This window comes from Benincasa hispida, chromosome 3 (genome assembly GCF_009727055.1).
Source record: "Benincasa hispida cultivar B227 chromosome 3, ASM972705v1, whole genome shotgun sequence".
Classification (NCBI taxonomy): Eukaryota; Viridiplantae; Streptophyta; class Magnoliopsida; order Cucurbitales; family Cucurbitaceae; genus Benincasa; species Benincasa hispida.
In genome coordinates, this window is record NC_052351.1 from 48,184,375 (window position 1) to 48,209,714 (window position 25,340).

At 33.7% G+C, this 25,340-nt stretch overlaps 2 protein-coding genes across 2 annotated transcripts; both read left to right on the forward strand.

Annotated features, from left to right (window-relative positions):
- The first annotated feature begins 8,893 nt into the window (after window positions 1-8,893).
- LOC120074280 (WEB family protein At2g38370-like) lies at window positions 8,894-12,519 on the forward strand. Its single transcript, XM_039027357.1, has 2 exons — window positions 8,894-9,351; window positions 10,674-12,519. The coding sequence occupies exons 1-2, from the start codon at window positions 9,178-9,180 to the stop codon at window positions 12,183-12,185; spliced, it is 1,686 nt and encodes a 561-aa protein (XP_038883285.1). The 5' UTR covers window positions 8,894-9,177; the 3' UTR covers window positions 12,186-12,519.
- A 4,941-nt stretch (window positions 12,520-17,460) lies between these two features.
- LOC120073743 (proactivator polypeptide-like 1) lies at window positions 17,461-22,522 on the forward strand. The gene is made up of 6 exons (XM_039026565.1): window positions 17,461-17,621; window positions 17,941-18,034; window positions 18,889-19,085; window positions 19,297-19,494; window positions 20,218-20,277; window positions 22,063-22,522. Exons 2-6 carry the CDS (start codon window positions 17,953-17,955, stop codon window positions 22,228-22,230), a joined length of 705 nt encoding a protein of 234 aa, XP_038882493.1. The 5' UTR covers window positions 17,461-17,621; window positions 17,941-17,952; the 3' UTR covers window positions 22,231-22,522.
- Window positions 22,523-25,340: the final 2,818 nt, after the last annotated feature.

Here is a 25,340-nt window from a genome sequence, read left to right on the forward strand (position 1 = left end):
GGCTAGAACTGTTCTGTGCATGATTTTTCTTTTCTTCTTCTGTGATCAAAATCATTTTTTTTTATCAACCAAGATAAAGAGGGAGAGAAACGTGGAACCACCCACGTTTTTAGATAACTCCCCTACATGAGAGTTATCTAATTAATTTAATTAATTAATAATTAAAATAATTATTATTAATAAATAATCAATTAATCATTAATTAAATCCATTTAAGTCATATTAAATGAAACAACTCTCACATAATCTATAGTTTTAATTCGATTAATTTAATTTAATCAAATTTATTTAAATTAAACTAAATTAAATAATTATTTAATTCTTCAATTAAATTATTTCCAAAATAAATATCAAATATTCAATTTGGCTTACATTTGAATCATATTTGATTGTATTTCTCTCTTAACCTATAGTTTTAATGTGCATCAAATACACATTAATTTTAACCTATAGTTACAATATGAATCCAATTCATTAATATTTGAACTCCATTAAATATTTAATTTTTTCATAAATTAATTTTGAATCATATCAAAAAAATAAATTTATATTATAAAGTTTAATTAAAACATAAACTTTATATTATAATGTATCATTGTGCATTATATTATTTTCCTAAGTGAATCTGAACATTTCAAACTCTATTCAAAGCATAGCAACTCCCTTTACGAGCTAGAAAAGGGATCTCATGGACCTACAGATCAGAAACTCCAACGATATGTGATTAATGGGCTAAACTCATTAACCAATTAAACAATATTCGTTAACTGTGGGTACACTCTACTAAAGACTCATAGTTACACCCTTCTAACTGCGGATATATTTCTGTGTCTATGGATATAGACCAATGACAACAAGTTAATCCTTCATGAGTGCTCGTAACACCAGTTGGGTCAAATTACCATTTTACCCTTGGGGTACCTTTGTATCCTTAAGTACCAGTGCTTCTCTAAACAACAACCTGTTTATGGTCTAACCACTAAACAGAAACCTCTCTCGGGTCAATGAAAGGGTAAAGTCCTTTGTTCAAGTCCTTGAGACACCACTTAAAGGAGCACTCATCTACTTACCTTAAAGTATAGAAGGGGTGAATTCTATCTCGTGAAATTATGTTCCTAGCTCCGCATTTGGTCATGTCCCCAAAATGGTAGGCTTATTGAGTTGGAACTGACTAGTCTCACCCATACAAATCAAAGGACAATCACTCATGAATAGGACTCCATAATTCACTTAGGATTAAGACTAAGTTGCCTCGGTCATCCTAGTGAAATAGAAACCTAACTAGTCAATGGAGTTACATCTAGTGGTTACTATTTCATGGTCCGGTCTTATGAAAACTCATTGCATATGATACCCTCACTTGCATACTATAACGACCCAAATTTCTAATATGTTTCTAGGATGCTACTTTATGCATGCATAGGCTTGGCAATACATTTTCTCAAAGAATAATAAAATAAAAGAGATAAAAATTTTATTTAATTAAATAATGCGCAAATAAACAAAGGTGAGAAAACCTAAAAAAAAAAAAATACCATTCGGGGTACCCCTAACTCAACTTTAAAATGAATAAAAATTAAATAAATCAATAAATAAAATCAATGAATATTTCATAAGATTCTAAAATGCCTAACTCCTAAACCAGACTCTAGTACATGAAACCTAAGTGCGGAAGCAGTAAATCGTCTAAATGGCCAGGTCACGGATCTCTTTTGTCATGCATCGGTCTATCGTTACCCTTACCTGAAAAACATGAAAAGAAAAGGATGAGTATAAAAATATACTCAGTAAGCGACCCACTACTGGGCCCACACAGTGATCTGTTAGTCTTTCCATTGGACCAAAATGCACAAGGGCATCATAGGCGTAGGCATAGGCATAGGCATAAGGGACGAACTCGAAGGCACGGTTTCATAAGTAGTGACCCCAAAGGTCACAAACATAAACATAAGTGGTCGTCCCAAAAGGATACCGTACATAAGCATAGGGTATGAACCCAAGAAGACTATAGCATGCGATGTGCATAGCCCAATGGCAACACTAACAGTCACTAAAATCTCACACAGACGTAAGCATACAAACAAGGTCATAAATCATGCTAGGATCACCCAATAGTTCACAATTTATCCATTCATCAAACTTTGCGATAACATACAACATCGACATACAGATGAAAAAAAGGTGTGTGCCAGATAGTTTTGCGAACGGATCTCGTTTGGTGACCCAAATGGCCCCCAGGGCCCCGCGAGGGTGTCGCGCGTAAGCTTCCAAAATTTTCATCTGACCGGTAGGCATATCAAAATATTTTATTCCAACTTAGAAACCAATACGTAACACATATTTAAGTTCGAGGGCAAACCGGTAGTAAACCACTTACCTAGGGATATCGAACTGTCCCAAAACGAATCTTCACTCCGCTTGGAAACTTCCTTCACTACCACAAGTTCCTGAATCCAACCACAAAATTCTATGGGTAAATTAGCTTTGGCCTAAGGATACCAAATGACGATGGGCTGCCAAAAGGAATCGAAAGTTACCCCCAAACAGAAAAATTGGACGAAAAAATCGAGATCCAACGGCAACCAGAACCGGTCGCGCCAAGACTAACGAACGACGCTTAGATTTAGGCCCGCAGCTGGCGGACGGGAGGGACGATGTGGCCCGGGGAGAAGGACGCGGCTTTGATTCATCGATCGCTGCTTCAGGTCGACGAACAGGTCTGGGCGCAGCTGGTTCGAGATCGACGGCGGCTTCAGGTCGACAGACAGGTTTGGGCGCAACTGGTTCGTAATCGACGGTGGCTTCGGGTCAACGAACAGGTCTCCTCGCGTGACCGAGCTTCACCATGGAACGAACGAAAGCGGACAGCGAAGAACGACAGTTGGCGAACGCGGACTCGGTCGACGGTGAAAACGGCAGTGGCGCGACTAAGAGAAGAATAAGAAAGAGAAGGGATTTCCTTTTTCTTTTCTCTTTTTTCTACTACACGCTTCTCGATGACCCTATTTTAAAAAAATACCAAGACCCTATTTAAAAAAAAATACCAACCCTTAACCTTACCTCTTTTTAGGAAAAGGTAAAACAACCAAAAGTAAATAGATATAAACAAATAAATAGACAAATATAACCCCCTAACTTTTTTTCCCAAAAAAAACACCATAAAATATTTTAAAAACCCTAAACTTTGGCCTTTAAATAAAAGAAACAATCAATTGCACGAATTAATTTAAATCTTACCTAGATTTCGGGGCGTTACAACCTTTCCTCCTTAAGAAACTTTCGTCCTCGAAAGTTCTAGTCTTGGAAGAGCTCTGGATGCAGTGTTTCATCTCGTCTTCTTGCTCCCAAGTTGCTTCCTCAAATTGATGATTTTGCCACAGAACCTTCACCAGTGGCACCTCCCTGTTACGCAAAACTTTCACCTCCCTGGCCACAATTTGCACAGACTTCTCTTCGTAACTTAAGTTTTCATTTAGCTGCAAGGGCTCAAAGTCCACCACATGAGACGGGTCTGTTAAATACTTCCTTAGCATGGAAACATGAAAAACATTATGGACCGCAGAGAGAGACGGTGGCAAAGCCAAACGGTAAGCCACAGGGCCGACTTGCTCCAAGATCTCGAATGGCCCTACAAAACGCAGACTTAGCTTACCCTTCTTTAAGAATCTCAGGACACCCTTCATTGGCGTCACTTTCAGGATCACTTTGTCACTTGCCTCGAACTCAAGAACTTTACGCCTAACATCAGCGTAACTATTTTGTCTACTTTGCGCTGTTAGTATTCGAGCCCCGATCTTCTTTATGGCTTCATTAGTCAACTCCTCTAACTCAGTTCCCACCAGCAAAAATGGGATCGATCCCAATTCAAAATTTTCACATAAACATAAAATTATAGAAAATAATTACGCAATTCAACAAAAATTACAACATGCTTTAGAAATTAATTAGAAAAGAGATTATGGTAAGAAATCACATATTCTTGAAGAACCGAAATCTTCATGAAAATCCTCCTCAATCGGTCACGAACACCAAAAAATGTAGCAACTTAATTTTGGATACCACCACAAGAAGTACCTTCTATATTATCTTTTGAGTAGAGAATTGACAGGAGGTGCGGGCTCTACTACTTTTGAGAGGGAGGAATAATTTGAGAGGAGAGGAATTCTTTTCTGGAGAACACGTGGGGATGGATTCACACACAGAGAGATACACTATCAATTTTCTGTAAAGAAGATAACAAATCGTAAAAATTGAATCCCCCATTTTCTACTTCCACTATATGAGAGAATTAGGGAGAGGGAAGGAGTTACAACTCCCTCCCAATATTGAGTTGCAAATAATATATTAAATAAATTATTTAATTTATATATGAATATATGATAAATACCTTATCATATATTAAATATAACACATAACCTATAATTTTTATATTGTATCGAATACAATATAACCTATAGTTTTTAATTCTCTCGATCATTTGTGGTATTTAATATAAATCACATTTATACTGAATTTAATTATATGAATCTGATCCATATAATTAATATTTGAATCATATTCAAATATTTAATTCCTCTAAAAATAAACTTTATATTATAATGTATCAAATACATTATACTAATTATATCACATATAATTAATTTAAATTAATTATATCATCTAATTAATTTCCTCAATTAATTTAAACAATTCAAATTAATCCAAAATTAACTATTAATAATCCCTGTTGAGTTACATATGAGACCTTATGAACCTGTAGATTGATGTTTTAATGGTACTTAGATAATTAATTAAACTTTTTAATTAAATTACCCAACATCTATTAACTGCCGGTCACTCCACTAAAGACCGACAGTTGCACTCTTCGCACTACAGATATATTTCTGTGTCCATTGGATATAACCAATCAACTGTGCGATAACCCTTCACAAGTTGTCCGTATGTACAACTAGGTCAAAATTATCGTTTTGCCCTTATAGTTACATCTAACTCCTTAAGTACCACTGATCCCTCTAATGAACAATAAATCATAGTCTAACTATGACCAAACCCCTCTCGGGCCAAGTGAGGGTGTGGCGCCACATTGTTCAAGCCCCAGAATCAGCCTTTAAGGAAGCAATTTATCTACTTACCCCGACATTAGGGAATGAGTGAATTATGTCTTATGTAGTTGTGTTTCCAACTTCCCAATCAGAAAAATCTCCAAAATGATAGGCTTATTGAGTCGGCAATCTGGCCAAATTCACTTATACAAATCAAAGGACTGCCTTTATAGGTAGGAGTTCACAACTAACTCAGGGTTCAAGTTCATGTCACCTATGGTCATTCTGGTGAAATGTAAGTCTCTATTATTAATGGTGTTATATAATGAGACTATTCATTTTGTGGCTCGGTCTTATATAAACTCTTTTATATAGAATACCCCCACTCACATGTCTCTACATAAATGATCACGATCAGATCATTTGTAGCACTTTACAACAATTGTAACATTTACAAAGCGGGTCGTATTCGTAGTGTCACCAAGATAAGGTACCCAACCTTATCCATCTACTATAGACCATATAGGTTATCATTTAAACATGATCCATCTTTATGTCTCTACATACATGTTTACGCTACAGAAGATGACATTGGATGCTAGTTTACTACTTTGTGGATTAATACTACTAAATGTCGAATAAAATATCTCATATTTTATTCAATAAATAAAATTGTTTGTACGTTGCAATTGCAAACTACTAGACCGATGAGATTTAGGGCATCAACCCTAACATATAGACCTTTTAAGTTGTATCTTGAACACTAATCCCCATATGTCTCTACATACAGTTCAAGACTCATACAACAATCTAAGATGTTAGTTTATTGGATTAGAGTTATTTAGGCAAGATAAATACAAGTTAAACAATAACTATTTATTGCAATAAATATTAATAACGCTTTATTAATAATCGGTCAAATGTTACATTTACTATCTACGAGTTTTAGGGCATACAACCCAACATGAACGTCGCATGGTTTGAGGCTCTGCTATCAGCATACTATGAAGGATCAATCATTGTTTTGGGAGTTGCCATCACAGAGTTGGCCGTAAATGTGTTTTGAGGCAGACAAAATGTTTGACTGTTATTAACCGTAGGCGAAGGGTCAGAGAATTCAACAGATGAGTTTGATTTGGATTGTTGAAGTCCTTGAGAAAACGCATATAGCACACGTCTGCTTTATGTCCCACCTTGGTGCAAACTTCACAAACCAGGCGATTTGGATATCCACCACGCCCACGACCTCTTCCACGGCCACGATAGTTAGGAGAAAACCCTCTCTGTTGATTTTGATTGAGATTAGAGGGAGAATTTTGACTAGGTGATCCTTTTCGTCTGAGTTGCATTAAGAGAGAGAGACTGGTTAGTACCAGAAGAGGATAACTTACACCCGATTTCAAGGTAGTCTGATACTCTAAGCGTTTCTCATAAGAGAGGAGATCCGATTGTAGATCAGTCCAGGTTATTCCTTACTTTCCTTGAACCACAACTACCACTAAGTTGTACTCTTCGTCAAGACTTGAAAGAACTTGAGAGATTAGATCATCATTTGAAATTAGATTACCGACAAATGCAAGACTATCAACGTATTTCTTCATGGTTGTCAAATACTCTTCCATTTTGAGAGGGTTTTTCCTTGTTTGTTGAAAAATACGTTTGCTTGTTTGCTTGCTTTATTTGCTTCAGTCGGTCCATTGACGAATCGATTAGGGCACACTTTTTCACTCGTTAGGTAGCTTTCAAGGCAATAGCTCCTCAAAATTGGCCAAGTTAGGTTTTGCCATAGCAGGAAGTTGGATCGATCTATTTTAATGTACATAACTTTGTTGAGTAGTTAATTTTTGAATCTGCTATAAAAAAAACAACATAAAATACAATTTGATAAATTTTTTAAAAATAGTAGTTATTTTAAGATTATTTAGGAAGATTTTATCAAATTCTGGACACTAAATTTTAACTTTGTACAAACACATAACTCTTAAGTACCAAAGTTATGCTCGTCATTTTAAACATCCATATTTGGATTGAAGTGACCTTGACTGTCAATATTCAAACCTCTTGGGACTGTTTGACTCATCAACATGAATTGAGTTAAGTTGATAAATTATACAAATTCAATGTTTGACCCGCTAATTTTAAATGTTGGTGGAATCGAGTTGATATATTTTACCAACTCACCATAACTCTCCCTTCTTCCAATTTCTTCAATGACTCCATTCATCGGCCACTATCGATGACTATTACTACCACATTCCGAGAATCAACTTCGATGACCACTTTCACACGACCAACTTTGAGTTTTGACAATTACCTCCAATGACAACTATGACAACTACCTTTGTGCGACCAACTTCGAGCTTCGACAACCACCTCTGACTATAAACTCCAGCAGAAACCACCTTCAATGATCAACTTTGACAACCACCTTAGTACGACCAACTCTGATGACTAACTTCAAACTTTGACAAACCACCTCTGACGATAAAACTCTGACAAACAACTCCATTCCCACCTCGTGCGACCAACTTCGAGCTGTGACGACTACCTTCGACTACAAACTCCGACGTAAATCACATTTGATAATCAACTTCAACAACCACCTCTAGTAATTATAAGATCGATTGCTTTTTAACAATCCCGCCACAGTTTAACAAGAGGTATTGTTTGTGCCTACTTGGTAGGACTGACTAGCTTAAACTATTTTTATGAACAATATATATTTTTTTGTATGCATGAAATTGGCTCATGTTGGCCATAATTTTATATATATCCAGGATGGCCCAGCTACGCCAAGGAAAAGATTATTTGTGAACATATAAATAAACTCTAAATACAACCCTATTTTTGTCCACTTTCAACTTATACGTTCTATGACTATATAGTATGCTGTAGGGTTGTTGATTATATAAATAATAATATTTTGCTTTCGTCAAGTATAATATTTATATGTAAAAAGTTATAAAATGTATTTTTATTGAATTTGCATATTAAATAAATGTTAAGAATTTGGAAAAGTATGTATGTATGTAGTTGATTGGTGAAATAAAAAGTTAAGAAAAAAACTAACAAAAACAAAAATGAAAATAGAAACAACAAATAATAATAAAAAAAAAAAACATAAAATGAGTATTTGTTTTTTGGAACATTTTTTTGACGAGAATTAGTAAAAAATAGAATTTTGTCCTCTAATGATCCTGCAAATTTGGAGGAATTGAAAGTAAATTGTTGAATGTGATGACATTCCATTAGCTGCTAAGATGATCGGAGAGATTCAATTAAAAAATTCATGACAAAAGAAAAATATAGAGCAACAACATAAAGATAACGAAGAAGAAGATCAAGTTGATGATAAAATTCATGGAAAAAAATTATGAATAAAAAGTTTTGGTTTCTTCTTGGTTTCCAATCTTATTTAACTATATTTTTATAAAAAAGACATAGTTGATTAATTGTTGTTCATTAATTAAAAAAAGAAAAAAGAAAAAAACTTAAAAAATAAAAGAAAAAATTTGCAATCCATGTTTTATTCAAATAATTTCAAAACAAAAATAATAACAATAAAGATAGATTAATTAAGTTTAAAAAACTGCAACAAATACTTGATATGAACTTAACTTTGCGCTCAAATAGAGATACATGAACTAAGATATCACATCTCACTGATCACAACCAACCTTTAATTTATCTTTTGTTGTTGTCGGTTTTTTTTTTTTTTTAAATTTACTAAAAAATATACCAAATTTCCAAATTTTGTAATTTAACCTAAAAAAATAAAAAAATAAATAAAAATTCATTTTCCCTCTCTCGTTTGTCTCTAACAAAACACTGCAATACACTGCACTGTACGTTTTCTTATCTCTACCTGCTTCTCTGTTGCTTCTCTTGATTTCCATCTTCTTCATCCATCGAATCAAACGCCATTGTTGTTCCTTTCTCCGTTTCTTCGTCTTCATTTCTCATTATTCCAAGAGTTTCAAGATCTGCTTTCAATTTCACTTCCTATGTTCTTGTCCCTTTTTTGAAGTTTTTACTCAATCCCTAAAAGGACGTTTGCTGTCGTTCAGCTAGTTTTTGCAGCAGGACAACAATTCGACTCACAGTTTCATGCGAGATTCTCGGTTCCGGAACTGGAATGGGGAAATCCGGTGGCGGTGGCGTTAGGGCGGAGATTGATACTTCCGCGCCCTTCGAGTCGGTGAAAGAGGCCGTCAGTAGGTTTGGTGGAAGCGGCTTTTGGAAACCCTCTCACAGTCACAGTCACAGTCACAGTCACAGTCAAAGTCACAGCCAGCTATCTGAACCCGAGGTTACTTCCTCCCATCCCTGAACGTGGATTTTATTTGGGGAAAATGATGTTTATTTTGGAATTTTCATTCTTTAGTTAAATAGATGGTTTTGATATTTTCAGCTTGTGTTTGAAATATTTCTTCAAATTTTGGCACTGTTATGTATAGTGACCGTTCTTGTTTTCTTTTGTTGTTGTATCTTGGAGGTATTTATTTGAGATGTAGATAGGGTAAAACTATAGGCCTGATTTCAAGTTCGAGTTGTTTTCAAATTTAGCTGTTGGAGATATTTTCAATTTGCCATTTGCTCTTTGCATGCTGTGCAAAAGCAGATTGCATTGTGTTCCTATATGAATATCTTAGATACCTTTGAGTGATTTTCAATGACTCTAGATACTTCTCTTTCTGCTCTTTTTTCCACCATTGAGAAATCTGTAAAGCTTACTTCTCGTTCCTGGAAATGATCAATGACTCTACATCCTGTAAAGTTTACTGGCTCGTTCCTTGCCCCTTGGGTTTGTCAAGCTTGGAGTCTGTTGGATAAATTCATAAGTTCCAATTGTTTCCCAAACTTACTCTCCCCTAATTCACATCACACATCATTTTCTTAAACCTAGGCTTCCTCAACCTAGACTCAAAAGCATAGGTTTCCTAAACCTAAGTTTTAAGAATCCCTCCAAGTTTAACATTTTCAGGCCCAAGAGGCCAAACCTCCATGCTCAACATTGCAAGGCCTAGGATACCAAACACATACTCTTAGGGGTGTTTGAGGTGAGAGTTTGGGTTTTGGTGGTTTGATATTGACTTAAGATATCAAACCCATGTTTGCCTCGTGCATTTGTCAAGCCTTGAGTTTGTTGGACAAACCTATAAGATTCTGCAGTACCCAAAATCTGCTCCCTCAAATCACAAATAGTTTACCTTAGAATTCCTCAAACTAGGTCTTTCAAACCAGGGCTTCTTAAACTCTCCACTGTTTCTCCCAAGCTTTACATTGACAGGCTTGATTCTAAATCTGCACCCCAAACACCCCCTTAATGTTCTTTGTGCCTGGAAATGGAGTGTGCAACATCTCCATGCAGATTATGGAGTCCCTGAAACGGTTGTAAAAGATTTGTCATTATGTTTGTTATTACTCAGAAAATAGCTTTGTGCTTCTCTCAAGAATCATAGACAGTCTGATTAGCTGGTTTTTATTTGTATTATATTCCTATATTGTATAATGTATGGTCTATATGGACATCCAGCGCAGACTGATTTAGAATTAAGTTTGTACCATGTCTTTCCATTAATCCGGTATGTTTATTTTTTCCTCTCTTTCTCTCCCCTTCTTCATCAATAGCATGATAAAGATGAGGTTGACATCGATGTTACAATACTGGAGAAGGAAGCAATGAGCATGGAGAGTGAATTGATTGTCAAAGAAAGGGAGACCCTGGAAGTATTAAAAGAACTTGAAGCAACCAAGAGGATTGTGGAAGATTTGAAACTGAAGCTGCAGAAAGAAGCATTTGAAGTCAGTATGACTTGGGCCACGAAGAGAGATGATATAAATGCAACTGCTGCTAAAGAAGCAGATAAGGAAAACCTTGGACCTACTGACAGTCAAGGTCAGAATGTGCAAATCTCCCCTCCAGTACCTGGTTTAATTCTTATGGAATTGGAACAGGCCAAGCTAAATCTTACTAGGACCACTAGTGATATTGCTGATATTCGAGCTTCTGTTGAATCTTTTAACAAAAAATTAGAGAAAGAAAGAACTGGACTTGAGAAAACTCGAGAGAGGTTAGCCCAGAATTCGTCCAATATATCGACTCTTGAGGAAGAGCTAAACCAAACAAAACTGAAGTTACAAGTGGTAAAAGATGCTGAGGCAAAAGGTTTTCCGGATAACCCCTTAGAGATTTCAAAGGAGCTACAAGAATTAAGTTCTGAGGCAGAAAGGTTTAAGAAAATGAAGGAAGCAGCCAGACTAGAAGCTTTGAGAATGGAATTTGAGATTGAACAGAACAAGGCCATGCTAAAAACAGCTCAAGTCAAGTTGGTTGCAGCCAGAAAAATGAAGGAAGCTGCTAGAGCAGCAGAAGCTGTTGCTCTCTCTGAGATCATGATCTTAACCAAGCATGGAAGTCCATCGAGTGATTCCTCACTAACTCATGGAGGTGAAAGTGTAACTCTTTCGTGGGAGGAATATTCTACTCTTACTCTTAAAGCTAGTGAAGCTAAAGAACGATGCAGAAAGAGAGTTATAGACATCATGCAACTAGTTGATGCCGTGAACACATCAAAAATGGACATCTTAAATCAGGCAGAGAAAGCATCTGAAGAACTCAAAACAAGTAAAAGTGCATTGGAAGCTGCTCTGAGCAGGGTGGATGATGCAAATCAGGGAAAGCTTGCAGTCGAAGAAGCGCTTCGTAAATGGAGGTCAGATCACGGTCAGAAAAGGCGTACCGTTCAAAGCCCTACCAAGTTTAAGAATGCTTACCCTTCTCACTTGAAAAGAGATTCTAGGCTACTTGATGTAAATGGAGTGAACATGATCAGTGATGGACCAACACCTGTCTTGAAGCCAACTCTTTCGATAGGACAAATACTAAGCCGAAAGTTACTACCTCCCGAAGAATTTGACACAGTAACTCTCCCTGAGAAAAGCTCAGTTAGAAGAAAGATGTCACTTGGTCAAATGCTCAGCAAACAAAGTGGTGATGCATCCTCTTTTAAGAAGGTTGAAAAAGATATTAGCCAGAAGCAGATTTTTGGAAAAAGAAAGAAGTCAGGATTCACTCGGTTTACTCTGCTGCTGGCGAAACAAAGTAAGAAGAAGAAGAAACCTGCAGTCGGTAAGAAGTAACCAATTAGTTTAGTTTAACTAATATCAAGATCATCATCCATTGATGGCCTCTAAGTGGCTTCTCTTGTATCTTCCTTCCCCTTGTTAGGTCTCTACTTTAAGATGGTGTTTATATTTTGGATAGTTTCTAGATGGCTTTACCTTATATAATTTGTACGTGTTGTTCAAAGATTGTTAGCCTAGTGCAAAGTTCACAACAGAAATGCAGTCTTAGAGTTCCTAACCATTTCAGCTTTGTTGAATGGATAAATATTTGTCCAATTCTAACTTGTATTTTTGCTGGAAATGGTAATTGTTTATCCCAGCTATGGCTTTATTAAGGTTGACAATGTGGGGTTAAGTTTCGAACATTTGCTTGTATAATGTCTTAACTATTTAAATTAGGTATACGTTAGTGAAACAATTAGAGATGAGGATTTGAACAACGGACTATAAATATAGCTAATAATATTATATATTTTACAATACATATTTTAATTTTAAAAAAATAAATTGAGTTTATAACATCACATATTGTAGTTTTAAATATAATGTTACACTTTAAAAATTCAAAATTAAAAAACGTAAAAGTATGGTTTATACAAATAGTATTCAAGTTATTAATCAAATATATATTTGTGGATCTCAAATTGTCAGCCAATTAGATTCTTAGATTTCTTGTTACCCCTAAAGATTATCCTTTGCCTTGAAGGAGTTGTTAATGAGGGTTTCTCCATTTTGCCAAGAATTAATTGCCCCAAATAGTATATGTCCAAGTTGAGTAGGGTAAAAGACATACAAGACCTCCAGTTAGTCTAAACAAATGAAAGACTTTATGCAGTCGTGTCTATTTTCAAATTGAGAGTCGTGTTTTTTTTAAATTGAGAGTGATTTCCCAAAGGTGCACGTATAATATGAAAGTTACTTTCGAAAAGTTTTTTCTTTTTCTTTTTCTTATGTATATCAATTTATCCCCTAAATTTTAGATTTATATAAATTTAAACCTTGATTAATAGTTGTATTAATTTAAAAGTGAAATTTTCGTTTAGTATCCATTAGCACCATCCTTCATACTTAGTTTGAAAAATATAGTGCAAAGCATGTAATTGTTTCAATTAAAATTTTAAATCATTACAAGTGAATCAATTTAGACATTTTATTAAGATTACATTTGAAAATTATCTCGTATTGATACTTATACGTGTGTAGACTTCTTGATTAATAAAATTGACGATTGACGATTATAATTGATGCATAAATAATTTATAAAGAAATCTTATTATCGTCGACCTTTTAATTTATTTTTTTTACCAAGCATACTTCGAAGATGGCCAACGTTGCATAAGTCAATAATACAAATTATGCCAACTTGATAAGGATCAAAAGTGTGAATTTCCACCATTTACATTTGTGATTCTTGTAAAAAAAAATATTAAATATATATTGTTTCTATGAAGTGATGAGACTCTAAATTAATTTAAGGTTTTTTTTTTTTTTAATAAAAACACTTGAAGTATGGAGATTTGAACCTTCCACCTGCAAGAGATTGAGTGCATGTTATTTTGAGATAAATTTTAATCATACAATTAAACTAACCCATTCTATCTTTTCACCCTCGTTGATCATAGTAGGCATAATTCAAATAATCTATGCAGCTTCAACAATTAAAAAAAAAGAATAGCTTATTCCTCCGTCTCTCATATGGGTTTCATAATTATAGGCATTGGTTCTATAAGCGATACGTGACTGAATGGAGCTATTTTACAAATAATCTCTCATGGATTTATTGGCGCTGCGCTTTTTTTCTTGGCGGGAACAAGTTATGATAGAATACGTCTGGTTTATCTCGATGAAATGGGAGGACTGGCTATCCCAATTCCAAAAATCTTCACGACTTTCACTATCTTATCGATGGCTTCCCTTGCATTGCCCGGTATGAGTGGTTTTGTTGTAGAATTAATAGTCTTTTTTGGAATAATTACCAGCCAAAAATATCTTTTCATGACAAAAATACTAATTACTTTGGTAATGGCAATTGGAATGATATTAACTCCCATTTATTTATTATCTATGTTACGCCAGATGTTCTATGGATACAAGCTTTTTAATGCTCAAAATTCTTATTTTTTTGATTCGGGCCCACGAGAGTTGTTTGTTGCGATCTCTATCCTTATACCTGTCATAGGTATTGCTATTTATCCATATTTTGTTACCACCTACCTAACCTAATCTAAACAATAAGTGAATCGATGAGTGAAAGAATGAGAAATGGAGTTTAGTCCCATTTATAGCATATGGCAGACCAATCACTTCCTGAAGGGTACTAGCCTTCGTATTATTTAAATATTTTTTTTTATTTTCGAATATTTTTTATTTTTTAGACGTTTCTTCTAATCACTACTAATCACTACTAATCACTATTTCATTTGATATTCTATAATGTAACTAATATAACTATATATTCAAATTTTCAAATTTATGTATATTATTTAAATAAATAAAAAAAATGCAATTCAATTTTAAATAAAAGAATTTGTATATAGAATTATATGGGAATGGTGATTAGAATGAACGATTCATAAATAGAAATCACAAATAAAAAAAATTCGATAGAATAATGAAAGACAGAAAAATCCTTCGAATTGCATCATATTCTTTTCGTATTATTTTGCTTACTATACCTGCTACTGTAGCATTATAAACATTATTATTACTTTTACTCCCGTCGGGATAAATCTGACCCCTTCCCCTGTTCCCGCCTACGTATATGGGATATTTTAAGAAGTGAACATCTTTCTTAGTCGCAGGGTCCAGGGAAAGAATAGGAAAGGTGATTTCACTATATTTCTGACTAGGAACAAGCCCTATCACAAGAATATTTTTTTTTAGTGGGACGATAGCTCTGAAAAGATAGATTGCCCATCTTTTCTTTTATCTCGGGAGAAATATGATCGGGGGGAGGGGGGCTAATTCAAACCCTTCGGGTAAAATAAGAACAGCCCCCACATTCAAACCGCCCTTTTTACCATTCGCAAGAACTTGTTTCAGTTGCACATGATAAGGAATTGGAACAATTGCTTCAAATACAGTATCAGGAAGTACCGCTTGTGGAACCTCGATATCCACGGGCTTATTAGCTAAATGGCAGTTGGCGCAGACAACACGACTGATTGCTTCTCGTGGATTTTCATAATCCTATTGTGCAAAAATGGGATATGTATTTGAAACGGGTGCCCAAATTAGTATATATATCATGAGTGATACGGTAATTTCACTATATTCCTCATTCCTTTAGAAGTTTCATTTTAACTATGAGTCCTTAAATTTGCTTCAAAATAACCATTCTTCTAACTTTTCTATTAAAATCAAGACGAGAATGTGACATGTCAGTGTGTTGTAAAATAGAAGTTAAGCAACGTACTATGAGAAAAATTGCCAACGAGTAAAAGAAGAAGGAAAAAAAAAAATCACACTTTGGTGAAAAGTTAGAGCAAAGGGAGAAATTTTGGAGTAGTGGGTTCATGGAAAGTATGGGTTGAAAGGTATTTATCCCATTTGGTTCTATCAATTTAAACTTCAAAATTATCGATTTAAATCTTGATCTATTGTAAAATGTATCAATTTACAACGTTCATTATATTATATTTTGATACTTATAATTTTATCTTATAAATCCTTAAATTTTTACAAGTGAATTAATTTAGATTTTTAATTAAGAATCTAATGATTTTTTTTTAATTATTCTGACACTTATAGAATTCTACACACTTGTAAGAATTAAATGCGTGGACAATTTTTAAATGTAATAATAATAAAGGTTCTAAATTGTTCACTCATAACAATGTAGAAGTTTAATTAAAATGACTACGTGTTTCACACAACATTTTTTTAAACCAAGTCTGATAAAGGGTGTTAATCGATCACTTATGAGAGTTCAGGGTTTAAATTCATACAATTATTAGTTTGAGGTTTAAATCAATACAATCTCTGAAGTTCAAAGGTGAAAATTAAAATTTTACCCAAAAAACCATCCTCAATGGTTAGAAAGTTACTCTATAAATTTGGTTGTCTTGGGCTAATTTATAGAGTAAGTTAGGCAATTTTGTTATGGGCAATTTTAGATTTAAGAAAAAAACCCAAAAATGAAATAACACTGAGGTTAATATTGGGATAATTATAGTCAAACCCTATATAAACTTAGAACAGACAGGCTTGAAGGCCCAAACAAGATCCCAAGAAAAAGTATAGAAAAAGCTACAACTCGGCCAACTAACCCAAATGGCCTCCTTAGCCTTGGAGGGCGAGGACAACCCATGTTTTACGAGATCGACTTTTTGCAGACCCCTCACTCTTTTCTTCTATCTTGATGGCCCTTTCTTAATTCCAATTCGAGAAAGATCAAAAGAGGAAGACAATGTTAAAAGGTAAAGTAAGGAAAGTTGCCTAATTCCAAACAAACTATAGACAGGTAGTAAATAGGCCTAGGCTAGGCAAAGTTGGAGTGTGAAAGAGGCGTTTGGGTCATATGGCTTGAAAGCCCTGCCTTGACCTCGAAGGTCGAAGATGATGTCAACCAATTTTCCCTTTCTCTAAAGCATGCCCACCGCTGGATGCAATAAAGCCATTAGGCCCAAAAAGCTTGCCTCGGCCAACCTTCCTTAACTGGTTCTCTTGTTTAGGCACGATCCAACCTCTAAGTCATATTCGAAAAGGAAAATGATTGAAGCAACTTAGGTTTAGCCCAATATATATAGATCATGATAGGAAGTTCTATCTTCTTCCTTAAAACTTGCAATGAACATGTATTTATGAGGTTGGAGTTAGATTTTTTTAGTTTATCAATTACGTAGAAGAATTCAAACTTCTTAGCCGAAAATATATGCCTTAATTTTGAACTAGATGAATATAGTCAAAATATATGATTTTTTTTTTTTAAAAAAAAAAAATTAATTTAACAAATGAAAGTGGAGATTGGAACATGCTTTATATATATATATATTCAATATGTCAAATTTGCATCTACATTTCCATGAGTTCCATAACCACAACTACATGAGTAATTAATCAACATTTCTATTTTATAGTTAAAAAATCCCCTAAACATAAAAAATAAACAACAATAATATAAATTTAACAAAAATAATAAACATATTAATTTATTTAAAAAGCGTAAATTATTAATTAATTTTTTTTTTCTGAATTTGATATTTTTATAATTTTTTCATATATAATCAATATCAACATTTTATCCATATTTTCATCCCCATTACATTAATTCAGTTAGATATTAGAAATGTAATAGAAGAATTTGAAACTATAAATTAGATATTGTAAAGAGGGAAATTGAAATTGTAGGTTCCAATTTTCAACCCAACAGTAAAAGAGGAATCAATTCTATCGTCTCCTTCGGACGCCTCCGAAGAAGGGAGAACCCATAGCCTGGCTGTCTAAACGAAGGTATGAATTTCTCTTCAATTTGATTCGTATTTTATTGATAATCCACATTTCTTTATCCTGTAACGCTGTGAATCCGTGTGAACAAGAAGAAGATTTAGCAATCATCTGCGGTTCAAATTTCCGATAATCAATTTCTTCTCAAAGATATTTTCTAGGGTTTTTTTGTTTGCTCCCCTCCCTTTCTCTGCTTCTCTTAATTTTAACCTCTGCATATATTTGTAATTTCAGCAGAGTTCATGCTGTGGTTGAATCGATAAACGTTGACTTAGAAAACGCTATATATGCATACTTTTGGTTAATTTTTCCGTTGTCTTTACAGGCATCAGGCACTATGGATTTGAGGTTTGGAATTGTTTTCCTTCTTGTGGTGGGTGCTGCTTGGGATTGTGATGCTAGAAACTTGGCATCATTTGGTAATTCTTTTTTGCTTACTTTCAATGTTTCTGGTTGTTTAAGACTGGCAAAGGTTATGTTTCAGTTTCGGCTCTGATCTTTTAGAAACCTCAATTTTATCGTAGCAAGTCATCCTGGTTGCTAATTATTGAGAGAAATTTGTTGTGCAAAATGAGGAAAATAAAGGATCTTTTGGGTATGATGTTTAATGGATTGAAAATTTATGTAATAACAAGAAGTCATTTAGGGGTGGGTAAAGGTCTTTACTACGTGGTCAAATCACAAGAAGTGAGTAAGCTTTTGATTTACTTTGGTGGATATGTCTATTTCATCAAATTAAAATCGAGAATTTCTAACTCAATGGACAAAGTCTGTATTATTAGTCATATCATTTTGTCCATAAATTTAAATGTGATTGTAAATATTTGATTGGGAAAAAAAATTCCTAAAGGATGAAATTGAAGCTTTGGCTTTGGCTTCTTCTTTTGGGAATTACTTTTTTTGGTGAGAGTTCTTTCCTCCCTTTGTCCTATCCCTCATCCTCGAGAGGGGTTGTTGTATGGTTGTTGGGTTGCTCTTCGGTTTTAATTAATTTCAGTTTTTCTAAAAAATGAAGCTTTTAAAAGCTTTGGAATGAAATTATATAATGGTTTAAACACAAGAGACTAAATGATATATTTACTAGAATTAAAATTCAATGGTTTTGGTTATTTATCCTGATTTTGTTCAGTCCTTTTTCTATTACTCAGTCTTTAAGAATTCCAACAAATACAAGCGTTGTGTGAAGATGATTTTCATTTTGAAAAGGCATTCAATCTTCTGCTTTGAATGATGTTTTATCGCATCAGAGAAGTTACCATTGCTGCCTTTTCAGATTCTGGGTTAAGCTACCTGGAGCAAGCGAAGGACGTTGAGTCTTTATCTGAAGCTTCCAGCAACGCAAAGATATGTAAACTTTGTGAGAGCTTGGTCAGTCAGGCCGTTGAATATTTTGCAGATAACCAGACTCAGAGTGAGATTATTGATATTCTCCGGCAAACATGCGGTGCGGCAGGCGTGTTCAAGGAGGAGGTATAATGCTCATTGCCTTTATTACTTTTTCATTACACAAATCTTCATGAGTGTGCTTTTGAAATGATAGATAATTATTTCCCTTCTAAAATGAAGAAACCTTCTAGTCAATTCTATTTGTATTTATATCTTTCATTCTTGTCTGAATTGAAGGGATAGAGAGAATATAATTTGCTGTTATTAATATTATATCATCTTTGAATCAACTTAGTGCATCGGTCTGGTGGATAGCTATGTTCCTCTCTTCTTCTCAGAGATTTCCTCAATTGAACCTGCTAGCATCTGCCAATCAGCCCGCTTCTGTGAGCAAGTTACTATAATCTCCTCGCAGATTCAGGACCATAACTGTGAATTCTGTCATCAGACTATTTCAAAAATATTGGATAAGTTGAAAGATCCTGACACACAGGTTTGATATTGCACACTCTGCTAGTTATTTTGTACGGAACGTCTATTATGGTGTCTACTTTTGGTCAATAGGAATCAATTATATTAAGGAATAAAAAAATTACATAGATAGGGAAAAGCAACATAGATGGAGACATATATGAAACTTTTTTAATTGAAAATAGTATTTGTAATATATGCACGAGGGTAGTGAATTAGCAAGTGAAATTAACAAAATATCATGTGGGTGGGATTAATGTGAAAACTAAGATGTATGAGATGACGTTCAAATTATACAGATGTTAGAAGATATGTAGTGTGGTCAGTAAGAAATGGACAGATTAAAAATTCAAGAAGGCTGAAAGGAGAGAACACAGTGCTATCCTGCCATTCTGAATGGTTGACCTAGGATGTTGGTGTCTTGTGTGGCCTTTACCATTTTATGGGAGTGCTGACTTGAAGAAAATTGAACGACTTTTAGCTATGAACTTAGAAGTATGGACGAGCCTGCTTGCCAAACCATTCAGTATTCTTGATAGTATCAAAACCTGCTACATTGTATGGTTGCTAAGAAACATATATCTCTCGGTAGTTTCTTAAAATATGTTATGTTTGTGAATTTGTTGCATTCTCTTGGCTATGAACTAAAGTTTATCATTTAATGGAGGGATATGATGCATGATTAGATGATGTCTTGTGTTCTGAACTTTCTTGACATCCTGCTTCTTTGCTTTCTGTCTATCAGATAGAGATACTTCAGACGCTTTTGAATATGTGTGACTCTTTTGGGTACCGCGTGAAAGAGGTACGGAAAATTTGGATGTCAATACTTCCATTACCTGTTGACATATATTTTTCTGGTTTTGCTGTTTGAAAAGAGTAAAAAGCAAATATGATGATTCATGTCTGTCAATTCCCCATCTTTGTCTATTTGAAGTTCATAAGTCAACTAAAATATCGAGTCTCTTTTACATTTATGTATAAAAAAAAAGGTTCTATTCCTCCTATATCCAGTCTTGAGTCTGGGCCCCATGCCGGAGATGTACTTCGTGACCACCCTCAGTAACCTTGTGGGCTGTGAGCAGTGCTGAGCAGTGGGCAGTGTTTTTGATAGGAATGGTATTAGAGGGATATTAAGGTCATATTATTCATTAACTAAGTACTTTGTTAGGGAAGTTTGGTTATATATCCAGTAAGTAAGGAAGGAGGAAGGTGAGATTATTTCGGTGAGTGGATTAGGGCTTGAGAGTGATCTCAGGAGATTGGGAGGGTCCAAGTAACTAAGTATTAATATGACCTTAATAACCCTCTAATACTTTATACCATTCGTTTCGTATCAGTTGTCTAAACCGTGAGGTGCACTAATGCTTTGAGTTTAGGGGCAAGGTGAAAAATGACATTCTTTTATTTCTTTTTGTTATTGTTTATTTTATAAATGACGTATATGATTGAGAAATGCAAATTATTTTCCTTTTTAACTATACAAGGTTTTTTGGGGAAAAGGTAGAAATTAGAGGTTTCCTAAAATATTATTTAGAAAAAGGAGGACATGGGACGGATACTTCTACTATCTTTAGAAAACGAATCATAAAACAAGATAAGAAAGAACTCCATGGCGCTTAGGCATGTACCTTGATGAAGGCGTCTTGCTTCTTTGACTCAAGGCCACCTCAGTGGGTTGCCCAGGCACATTTTTTAAATATACTGCTTCTGAGAGATCTTGACCACCCCTAAACTAACTTCAGGAGATAAAAAGGGTTCTACCTTAAATAAGGTTATATTATAAGTTTAGTTCTTGAACTTTTTGATTGGTTTCAAGTAGATCTTTAAACCTCAAAAAATATCTAATAAATCCTGAGCTTTTAATTTCGCATTTAATAGATCCTTCAACTTTGAAAAAAGTGTCAAATAAGCCCTAAACTTTTTATTTTGTCTAATAAGTAGGGTATTAAATTTTCGTTGACATGTCAACATTTTCATCAATATCTTCTCTTATCCACGGGTATGATATCGATGTAAGGGGCAGATCAACATAGTAAACCTTGCTAATAAGTTGTGTGTCTAATAGGTCAATTGACGTATTTGGCATTTCTAAAATTGACACAAATTTAATTGTTTAATATCTTATTAGACACAAGATTAGTTCATGAACCTATTTGACGTTTTTAGAGTTTAGAGACATAATAGGCCCAATGAAAGTTTAGGAATCTATTAGATTCTTTTAAAAGTTTAGAGTCCTATTAACATATGTACGAAATTTCATGGATTAAACTTGTAATTTAATCTATTTTAAATTACTAAACTTCCACTTGAAGGCTTGAACCTAGGACTGCCGATATTATTTCTAAATATCCCCAAGTCTTTACCACCAGCTTTACAGTACTTTTTTTTTGGTTATTGTTAGTTGATTCTTTTTTCCCAACCCAAAAACTAGCTCAATCACTGTGATTCTCTCTCCCATTCATACGTACAATATCTCACAACCCATCACATGACTAACAATGTCACAGAACCCATTACATAATTGACGTGGGACAATCAATGATGCATATGTTATCTTGATGTTGTGACATTTTTTGTCATTGAGCAGTGCAAGAAATTGGTATTTGAATATGGGCCTCTGATCCTTGCCAACTCGGAGAAAATTCTGGAGCAAACAGATATTTGCAAAGCAATACACGCATGTCCGGGCGGACCTCGTGGTGACAACACTATATTATTATCTGTTGGAACTGCATCTTCGCTTGCCGACGCCTGAATTTGCACACCAAACATGATGGAGGGATCTACATATTGTGTATGAATGAAAATGGGTAAGGAAATGACTTTTTCTTTGCCCTTCTGTCTGTTTATGAATCTGATTTGATACAATCTTTGTCCATGGATGGTCTGTGTAAACATGTACATTGGTATGTGCATATATATGATTGGCTGTTGCATTGTCGAGTAAATAATTGAGATGCTTTGTTTGTAGCTGTTCAATTTGAATTTTTGATGTCGACTTGCTTGAATTGGAACTTGGAATTATTGTTGATGATGCTTTGATTGAATTGGGAGTTAAAGTTCTTTTGCTTTTAATCCTCGTGTTGTGTGCTGGCATATTTAGCCTCGTTGAACTTGGATTAGGGGAATAAATAATAATGTGAGATGAAGAGGGAAAAAAGAAAGAAAGAAAGCAGAGTTTGACATTTGAGGCTGCTGGATTTTATGTTTCTCCTATGCAAAAATTAGAATATGTTTGAGAGTGATTTTATAAGGGTTAAAATCACTCCAATTGCGATCAGGTCATTCTAAAACATGTTTTTAATCATTCATAATCATTTATAGTATGAAAATCGTGTTTCAGAACATAAAATCAAAACGTGCTTTGGATTTTGAATATAAAAAGTGATTAGCTCTCTGAACTTGTTCAATGTGTCGTAAGAGATTGCTTAAAATTATAGATGTTTGAGCTCACTTGTATCTCGTTAGATGATATATTCCATGTTTGAGCTCCCTTGTGCCTCTTCAAGTAATTAATAAAAAGAAAAAGAAAAAAAATAGAGAAAAGAAAGACTTTGATGTTTGGTTTTGCATTAAAATGCTTCCTAGTTTAGTACTTAGGTCAGAGGCACCATACTATAGGAGTGCTTTCTCACAAAGCACTGGCCATTTCCAAAATCACTACTTCAAAACATGATAATTTTAATTTTGAAATTGAAGTAGTTGAACGTTTTTATAAATCCTACCTAAGTCTTGATGTCTTAGATATGGGCTAAATACCCTATCCCCTTTAGAAAATTAAATAATAAGAATAATAATGACAATGCCTGCAATGACTATTAAATTATTAAAAAAAAATCATGAATTTTAGGGTGTCTTTCAATTGGTCTTCTAAACTTGGAAGAGTTTCATTCTAAGCATTGAAGCTTCAAGTTTGTTAAAAAGAATATCCTTGAATTTTGAAATTGTTTTTTTAAAAGAAATTTTCATTAAAATAAAGGATGAAAATTGACATGCTATAAGTGTGCAAAAAATATGAAGTATTATTACTATTCATTTATTCTCAAAATCTATTATTAAAATCATTTACGTTATCAATTTTTACGCGTTAAATGCCATACTTGTTTATTTGAGTGTTATTATAAATGATGTTACACGTCTTTCAATTCGTATACATTAGTCCTCATTTCAATTTTAACAAAAAAAAAAAAAAAAAAACTCTCCAATGATATTTTTCATAATAAAATTTTAAAATAAAATGAAACTTTCAAAGTTTGAGGATATCATTAAATCCTACTTCGAAATTTTATGAGTATTTTTTTCTTATAATTTAGCCTAATAACACTAATAACAAAGAGCCAGTTTGATTGAACAAGCTAATTGTATTTTTTGTCTAAAAAATCGAACGAAAAGCATAGAACTCGAATCTATAAATTGTTAGTGAAGAATTTTTGTCTCAATCTATGCAAAATTAAATAGAAAAATTTGCTTAATTAAAGATTGAATTAGAGGTCTAGAAAGAAATAAGGACAAAAAAGTCATCTCCATTCCGGCCGCCATGGCCATCTCTTCTCTAGCTCCAAAACCATGTAGGCCATAGAATTTTGGGTGGACTAAGGTAGTTGAAGTCACCACTTCATTTACTTGAGGAAAAAACATTAGAAAACTTGCTCAAAAGGGTATTCAAGTAAATTACTCACCATCAGGAAAACGACAAAATAAAAACATAGGCAAAGAGAAGTCCAGTAACCGGAAAGAAGAAACGTGTGAGTGTCTGTTACCGAATACGGTGAATGGTCCAACTTGGAACTTGGAAATATCATTGTCCTACTTGTCGCTCGCTGATTGGTGCGGGTGAAGGAGTTAGGTAACGGCCGTTGTATGTAGCTTTTATTACTCGCAGCCAATCAATACACCTCTGTTTTTTCTTCATTTTTATTTTGAAGTAAACCCACGACCAAATCAAACTACCACTGCCAACCACATGTCATACTTGATTTCCCTATATATATATATATATATATATATATTTAAGACAATACATTTTTAATAGTTACATAATACTTCAATTTTTCTACTCTCACATACTATCAAAAGAAAAAACGTTTTTAGTCTCACATGTTTGGAATATTTTCATTTGATTACTAGATTTAAAAATATTTGTGTTTTTCATATTGACTTTTGAGTTTAATTTGAAATTTATTGATTTATTGAGTTTCATTTTTGTTCCTTGATGTTTAAGTTTAAGTTTTAAAAAATCAATTTGGCTAAAAAAAATTTTAAGTATTTTTTTTTTAAAGGAATTGGCTTAAAATAAAATAAAAATTAAAGTTAAAAAAAAATCTAGAAAATTTCCTGATAAGATTCTTACGGTAATTTCCTGATAAGTTTTTTAAACTAAAAAATTATTATTTTTTATTACACTTTCCTTTATAAGAATTCCCGTAAGTCTTTTAAGTTTTTTTTTTCCAACTAACTTAAAATTACCAAAAAAAAAAAAAAAAAAAAACCTTTTTAGAGAATTTTCTGGTAAGATCTTTACGGAAAATTCCCGGTAAAATGCTTGCGCCTGGTAATTTTCTTTTTTATTTTTTAAATTTTCTTTTTATTAACTTAAATTTAAGTTAGTTTGTTTTTTTTTAGTACGGAACTTAAGTTAGTTTATTTATTATTTTTTAGTACAACTTCTTAAGTTTATTTAATTATTTTTTAAAAAAATCTAATTAAAAAAACCTTACTAGAAATTTTCAAGTAAGTTTTTATTTAGCAATTTCATTTTTTTAAAACTTAAATTTAAGTTAGTTTAATCTTTTTAAAACCGGATTTTAAAAGAGAAAAAAAAACCCTGGACAATTTCTAGTAAGTTTTCTTCTTCTTCTTCTTCTT

What these genes read in the sequence shown, in the direction of transcription:
- LOC120074280 (XM_039027357.1), top strand. Translation starts at nt 9,178, where the DNA reads ATGGGGAAATCCGGTGGCGGTGGCGTTAGGGCGGAGATTGATACTTCC. An exon ending in GCCAGCTATCTGAACCCGAG is followed by an intron (nt 9,352 to 10,673) that starts GTTACTTCCTCC and finishes CTTCATCAATAG; the next exon opens with CATGATAAAGATGAGGTTGA.
- LOC120073743 (XM_039026565.1), top strand. Translation starts at nt 17,953, where the DNA reads ATGGATTTGAGGTTTGGAATTGTTTTCCTTCTTGTGGTGGGTGCTGCT. An exon ending in CAGGCGTGTTCAAGGAGGAG is followed by an intron (nt 19,086 to 19,296) that starts GTATAATGCTCA and finishes GAATCAACTTAG; the next exon opens with TGCATCGGTCTGGTGGATAG. An exon ending in TTGGGTACCGCGTGAAAGAG is followed by an intron (nt 20,278 to 22,062) that starts GTACGGAAAATT and finishes GTCATTGAGCAG; the next exon opens with TGCAAGAAATTGGTATTTGA.